This window comes from Gymnoscopelus braueri (genome assembly GCF_963280865.1).
Source record: "Gymnoscopelus braueri genome assembly, chromosome: 14".
Taxonomy (NCBI): domain Eukaryota; kingdom Metazoa; phylum Chordata; class Actinopteri; order Myctophiformes; family Myctophidae; genus Gymnoscopelus; species Gymnoscopelus braueri.
The window spans coordinates 4,671,839-4,679,338 of NC_137619.1; the positions used below are offsets into that span (position 1 = coordinate 4,671,839).

Here is a 7,500-nt window from a genome sequence, read left to right on the forward strand (position 1 = left end):
AATAATCACGGGTGACGGGTTGGTCTACGGATCTGAGTATTGACGGGCGGGGCGGGCGCGGGTTCTCAAAATTGGACCCGTGCAGGACTCTGCCCTAGTGTCTCTATTCTGGGGGAAACATTCGCCCAAAATAGCCGATCTACAAGCTAAAATACTACAAATACTTTTGTACTTTTACTCAAGTAAAATTTGAATACAGGACTATTACTTGTAACAGAGTATATCTACATTGCAGTATTGATACTTTTACTTGAGTAAAACATGTGAGTACTTTTACCATCACTGTTGGTTGTGAAGCGCGTGGTGACCAGCACACACTACGATAGAAAACTGAACACACTCTGACAGTCAGTCAGTAATAACATTTATTTATTCATACAAACACAGCAACCATGTCATCAAACCAATCATCTAGATCAGTGGTTCTCAAACTTTTTCATGTCAGGGACCCCCCAAAATATATATTTTGGCCACGGACCCCCATCTCAAAATATGTTGTTCCAGGGACCCCCCAGAAGCAAAGATTTGAGTTACAAATGTTCGCTTTAAATAATATATATATTCAAAGATTTGCAAAAATGTTCACGATAAAAAAAAAAGTAGCAGATCTACAAGCTCATAGCGCAGCACTCGGTGCCGCGCTATGAGCTTGTAGATCTGCTATTTTTGAATAGCTAAAGTGACTGTGACACTATATTTACTAATTTAGCTGGGAACCCCCTGGTACCCCCCATGGACCCCTGGGGGTCCCCGGACCCCACTTTGAGAACCAATCATCTATATCAGTGTTTCCCATACAGTGGGTCGGGGCCCATCTTTGGGTCGTGGGCACATTTTTATGGGTCGTGAGTAAATACCTTTTTACATTTCCTACAATCTATTTATGGAAATTATTATTTCAAAATGTTTAAAACATTTCAGAAATTAAAAACAACAATTCCAAAGAAAATCGAAACAATTTCAGACAGCTGAAAAATATCTATATAAACAATGTCATAAATGATAAATATATATAGTGAACATATCAGATCTGCATCGTGAGCTTGTACTATGTAACCTTCCTCTTCTACCCCGGATTTGAACCCGGTTTCCTGCGCTAATAGAGCCTGCCTGCTTGCTCAGGGGATAAAACTGAATCTTGACCATTAGGTCAAAATGTGTGTGAGATCCTGTGTCTAGGTGAGACATGACCTTTGACACCATCTAAATGTCTCAATAGAAGAGCAGGGAGACCAGATACAACCACCCCAATTATATAAGTTATATTGTGTTAACATACTCTACCATACAACATTATTTATGTATTAACAAAAAGTTACATAGTGCAGCTTTAAGCCCGATTGCAAAAATAGTGAAAATAGCCGATCTACAAGCTCACAACGGGTCGAAATTTGTACTTTTGAATATTTGAGTATTTACTTGAGTAAATACTTTGTCCACCACTGCCGCCGCCCCCCCCCACCTCCTCTACATGACATGACTAACAACAGCAGAGCTTTAGTTTCCAGTACCTTAACAAAGATACTATGGTCAAAGCAAATATATACACAACAGACTATAGGGTGCGTTCGGAAACACAGCACTGAGCGCACTGCTAGAATGAAGTCCTGTTTTTCTTCTGCCTCACGGAAAAGGCTGGTCACTGGCCTTTTTATGTCGAAACTCGACTACGGCGATGATGCTGTGTACCTCAACATCGGGGCAGACTTGATCCCCCTTTTCATGCTGCATTGAGGTTCATTACCAGCGCCACCTACAGGACACACCATTGTATTCTGTACTCCTTAGTAGGGTGGTCCTCCTTAGCATCTCGCAGGTTGCTACGTTGGTACACTTTTATCTATAGAGCACCGAAGTCCTGACGTCACTGCCAGTAGAGGGCGCTTTTCCGAAGGTTCGTGGCTTTACTTTTTGTGTTGATATCCTCATTGGGGAATCTTAAATCGCTTCATATAAGAACTGTGTTCCAAAAATAAACACACCACCCTGGAGTTTTTACTCATATGGATATGAAGCATCGACTGAAGGTGTAAATGTACACATTTACCCAAAGAGTAACACAATATAAACACTAGAAACGAGTCAAACAACCCAAAGACTACATTTCCCATGAACGCTGCTGCTGTGGGGACAGTGATTTCAGACCCGGAAGTAGTAGTTCTTAAGACTTTTAAGGCAGAATTAATTCCATTTTCGCCAGAAACAGGCTGTATCAAATATGAATGAATATCACAAACGATGCAGAGCCACCCCCCTGACAAAATCGCCAGGGTGGTGTGTTTATGTTTGGAACACAGTTCTTATATGACGTGATCTAAGATTCCCAAATGGGGATTTCAACACAAAAAATAAAGCCACGAACCCGTGAAACAGCGCCCTCTAGTGGCAGTGACGTCAGACTTCGGTGCTCTATAAAGCCATTCTTGGTAATTCCCCTTCTTACATTTGTTCAAAATATGAATTAGTCAAAAATTCGCTAAACCTCAGATCAAACGCTTGGATGCTCTACGTTGTACCCAATACCAAATCTGAGGCAGGGAAAAAAAACTTGCGTTTTTTGGGCCCTGGTCGTGGAATGATCTACAGACCAGATTAAAACTGGCTTCTTTGATCCCTCTAGTGACTTTTAAGAGGATCGCCATGGGCTCACTCTCCAGCCATTTCTCCTGCTTTGACGAGTAGCAAACGCTGTGATCTTAGTTTTATATTAGCTTAGTAGTTTCATGATATATTGTTCTTATTAGTTTTTTTATTAGTCTGTATTTGGTGCTATTTAGACTCTCTCTGAGCCTCCCTGGTAGTAGGCTTTTGGTATTACGGATGTCATATGTTTGTCTTTGTCATGTCCTCTATTTGTTGTTACTGGCAGAGCTGTGTAACATTTATTTGCCTCTTCTCTTGGCCAGTGCACACTCGTAAAAGAGACTATGGTCTCAATGTGATTTTACTGGTTAAATAAAGGTTAAATTAAAGAAAAGAAAAAAAACTGTCCAATACAAACTAATAGGCGAGTGCGCTCCGGTGCGCAATTTCCGAAGGCACCCTATATGTCATTATGGCTGCATAAAAATACATTCAAAAACTGGTCAAACATTGGCCAAATTGTCAAATAATAAAGAGGCAAAATGTTTTTAAATAGCCGATCTATAAGCTCACAACGCCTCGCGTTGCGAGATCTAATATCCACCTGTAGAGGTCTAACAGCGTCTATGGAGATCTAGTAAAAATCTATACAGATCTACTAAAATCTGTATGGCTTAATAACATCTGGACAGCAGTACCTCTCAAGTGGTTTGTTGTGTGTAAAGACTATGAACGTAGTCTGCTTTCTGTTGCGAGTGGCCTGTGTGTGTGTGTGCGTGCATGCGTGCATGCGTGCATGCGCGTGTGTGTGTGTGTGTGCGTGTGTGCGTGCGTGTGTGCGTGTGTGTGTGCGTGTGTGTTTGTGTGTGTCTGTGTTTGTGTGTGTGTGTGTGTGTCACTCCAGCCCGAAGCCCTCTGCGTTGGAGATGGCGATGGTCAGTTTGTGCTTGAGCTCCTTCCTGCTTCGATACGGAGGCAGACAGATCTGATTGAAACACGTGTGAGAGACAGGCAACCTGGAGAGACAGACAGACAGACAGACAGACAGACAGACAGACAGACAGACAGACAGACAGAAAGAGACACAGACAGACACACAGACACACAGACACACAGACACACAGACAGACAGACAGACAGACAGACGGGGAAATTAATTGAAACGAAAGACGAGGGAGAAAAAGTTGATTGATTGATTGATTGAATGAATATACTTTGTATAACAGTACAAGAAGTTAATTAATATCCTAATGTTAGTCAGAGGCTTTGTAGCTGTCGCCATAAAGGCGTTATTTTGTATTTTATTTACATTTTTAATGTGGTTTATATTTGAGTGATTCGCTGTATTGATTATTTTTTACATCACTGCAGTGCCATCTACTGTTCAGGTCATGTCACAGTATTACCTGGGCAGATATTATGTAACACCAATCACCAGAACATTGGGTTCACCTGTGTGAGCTAAGGTGCAGGTGATCTAGTTTCTGAAGAAGGAAGGAGCTCTTTCCTTGTCTTTGAAGAGTTACAAATCTAACATACTCCTATATTCTGTGCAGAAGGCGCACACGGTATGTCTCTTGTTATGGGTTTCCTTTGTATAAATTGTCATCGTTATAGTTGTATTATGTGTTTATGTTTATGTGAATATGGACAATTCATTCATTTATGGTCACTTAAGGGGAGAGGAGGGGAGGAGAAGAGAGGAGGTACCAGTCAGTAGGAACATCTATCTTGGAGATCTTGAAGTGCAGATGTTCCAGTCCTCCTACAGGAACTCTGTCACTGCCTGTAGTGAAGTGAAGGAGCTTCTTCTGAAGCTCCAAGGGATACGACAACACCACCTCCCAGAAACACCTGACGCACACACACACACGCACACGCACGCACGCACGCACGCACGCACACACACACACACACACACACACACACACACACACACACACACACACACACACACACACACACACACACACACTTTTAGTAAGGCAGTGGTTCTCATTTTAATAGCGACACCCTCTGGCCCGTTAAGGAGAACTGCAGTGTCTCCAATTCTTCCTCTGTGGCCTCATTTCCAGAGGCAAATGCTTGCGGCCTGATCCAGACACAAGCATAAAGATTACCCTGTTCTCTCCATAAAAATGACCCTACGTGACACTGTTGTCCTCTCCATAAAGATTAGCATACGTGACACTGTTGTCCTCTCCATAAAGATTAGCATACGTGACACTGTTGTCCTCTCCATAAAGATTAGCATACGTGACACTGTTGTCCTCTCCATAAAGATTAGCATACGTGATACCGTTGTCCTCTCCATAAAGATTAGCATACGTGATACTGTTGTCCTCTCCACTAATAGCAGTAGCTCATTAAACGTTATATCAACAGAATAGCTCCAACAAATACTCCATGGCTGTAGATAGACTGTAAGTGTTAAAGCATAACATCCCTAAATCCTTGTGCAGAGATTAATATCCAAAGTTTGAATGAAGTGATGTTTTTCCGTGCGACAGAACCTCCCTCTTCCCCCTCACACTGAATCAGAATCAGAATCAGTTTTATTGTCACATCACAGGTTTACAAGGTAAAAAAGTGGGTGAAATTCTTTTTTGTACATCGTTCCCATCGCAACGTTAGTTTCCATAGAAAGAAGAGGGGGGGGGAGAAGAAGAGGGTGGGGGGTAAGTGGGAAGGAGATCAAAACAAGAGAGCAACAGAAGGCCAGACAAGTTATCTACATATTTACAAATTACCTGAGATAATAAAAACTAAAAAAAACTAAACTAAGGTGCCTGAGCATAGCAGCAATGTATTGTATACTGTGCATGTTATACTTATACTGTGCATGATAGACAATGGACGTTAAGGTGCTTAGAGGAAAAGGAGCACAATAAAAAAGACCAAAAAAAGTCAGTGCGTTATACAAGGGATTAAGGTGCAAAAGGTCAGTGCGTGTCCACCTAGAGTGGACCGACCCTAGTATAATCCGCAAGTAGCTCCATGAGGGAGTGCAACAAAAAGTCATTTGTACCTGGTGTAGTCCACAGGTGTGTCCGAGGGGGGGCTAAAGTCCAAGTCATTGTCCCTGGTATAATCCACAGGTGTGTTCAGGAAGAGCCAGAAAAGTCTGCGCTGCCTGTTGTCAGGCTGCTGAACAAGGCCTATGCCTCATTCAGGCTTATGCCCCATTCAGCATTCTGACAGCAGCCGGATTGAAACTACACCAGTACCTGGTGGTGGAACTCTTGATACTGCGGTAGAGCCCCTTGCCCGGTCGCGGTCGTTGTAGGGGGTTGAACAGTCTGTGACTTGGGTGGTGCTTGTCCTTGATGATGCGCTTGGCTTTGACCACGCACCGCTTTTTGTACAGTTCCTGGAGCGCTGGGAGCTCGATTCCCATTATCCGCTCTGCCGATCGCACTATTCGTTGTAGGCTGATCTTTTCTCGGGCAGTGCAGTTCCCGTACCAGGCCGTGACACAGCCTGTTAGGATGCCTTCGACAGAACTGTTGTAGTACAGCCTGAGGATGCGACTTCCTACTCCGAGCTTCTTCAGGCGGCGGAGCCAGTACAGTCGCTGCTGAGCCTTTTTCCTCACGTGTGTGGAGTGCGTCTCCCATTTGAGGTCCTCCTCGATGTGTACTCCGAGGAACTTGAACTCGCTGACCCTTTCCACTGCAGCACCGTCGATGAGGATGGGCGCATGGTCTCTCCGCGGCCTCCTGAAGTCCACGATCAGTTCTTTGGTCTTGTCGACGTTAAGAGAGAGGTTGTTCTCCCGGCACCAGTGTGCTAGTGATTTGATCTCCTCTCTGTAGTCAGACTCGTCGTTGTTGACGATTCGGCCTATCACTGTCGTGTCGTCCGCGTACTTTATGATGGTGTTGGAGACATGTGTGGCTATGCAGTCATACGTGTACAGGGAGTAGAGGAGAGGGCTCAGCACGCATCCCTGGGGTGCTCCGGTGTTGAGGGTCAGGGGGTCGGATGTGATGCTGCCCATTCTCACCACCTGATGTCGGTTGGACAAGAAGTCCTGTATCCAGTCGCACATGCTTGGGTGTAGCCCTAGGTCTCTGAGCTTTTTGTCAAGTATTGCTGGGACAATGGTGTTGAATGCTGAGCTGTAGTCCACGAACAGCATACGTACATATTTGTCCTTCAGCAGCTTGTTGTCCATGTGCGAGAGGACGGTGTGGAGAGCCATGGCAATAGCGTCGTCGGTGGATCTGTTTTTGCGGTATGCATACTGCCACGGATCCAGCGAGGCAGGTAGCGTGGAGCTGATGTATTCCCTCACCAGTTTCTCGAAACACTTGCTGACGATCGGGGTGAGAGCAACAGGTCTCCAGTCGTTCAGGCATGTCACTTTGGCCTTTTTGGGAATGGGCACAATGGTTGACATTTTGAACCCTGCAGGGACCACAGCCAGGGAGAGGGAGAGGTTAAAGATGTCAGCGAAGACACCCGCCAGCTGGTCTGCACATGTCTTAAGGACCCGGCCTGGAATCCCATCAGGTCCGGCTGCCTTGTGGATGTTGACCCGTGTGAAGGCTGTACGCACTTCTCTCTCCGAGATGGTTAGAGGGTTCACCTCTGCTGGTGCTGCTGATGGCCCCGCTTGGCTGCCGCGGTTGGAGCTGATCTCAAACCGGCCGTAGAAAGTGTTCAGTTCGTTGGGGAGGCAGGCAGGCGGGTTCACCTCGCTTCTGGTTCTTGTTTTGCAGTCTGTCAAGGTGTGTACCGCCTGCCATGTGCTCCTGATGTCGCCATTGCTGAGTTTGTCTTGCATCTTTTTTGTGTAGGCCTTTTTCGCCTTCCTGATGGCGCTGTTTAGGGCCGCGCGCGTCGTGTTGCGCGTTTCCACGTCGCCAGATTTGAAACCAGCATCCCGTTCATGCAGATGTGCACGTACTCCGC

The 7,500-nt window shown here is 45.2% G+C and overlaps 1 protein-coding gene across 2 annotated transcripts in view; it reads right to left on the reverse strand.

The window, feature by feature from the left end:
- Positions 1 to 2,751: 2,751 nt before the first annotated feature.
- hectd2 (HECT domain containing 2) overlaps positions 2,752 to 7,500 on the reverse strand; it is a 32,115-nt gene continuing 27,366 nt past the window's right edge. For both annotated transcript variants that reach the window (XM_080449943.1, XM_080449942.1), the window contains exons 21-22: positions 4,294 to 4,437; positions 2,752 to 3,599 (exon numbers count right to left, since the gene is read on the reverse strand). In XM_080449943.1, the coding sequence (XP_080306069.1) occupies positions 3,479 to 3,599; positions 4,294 to 4,437 (265 nt within the window). In that variant the 3' untranslated portion in view covers positions 2,752 to 3,478. The remainder of the gene's footprint in view (positions 3,600 to 4,293; positions 4,438 to 7,500) is intronic.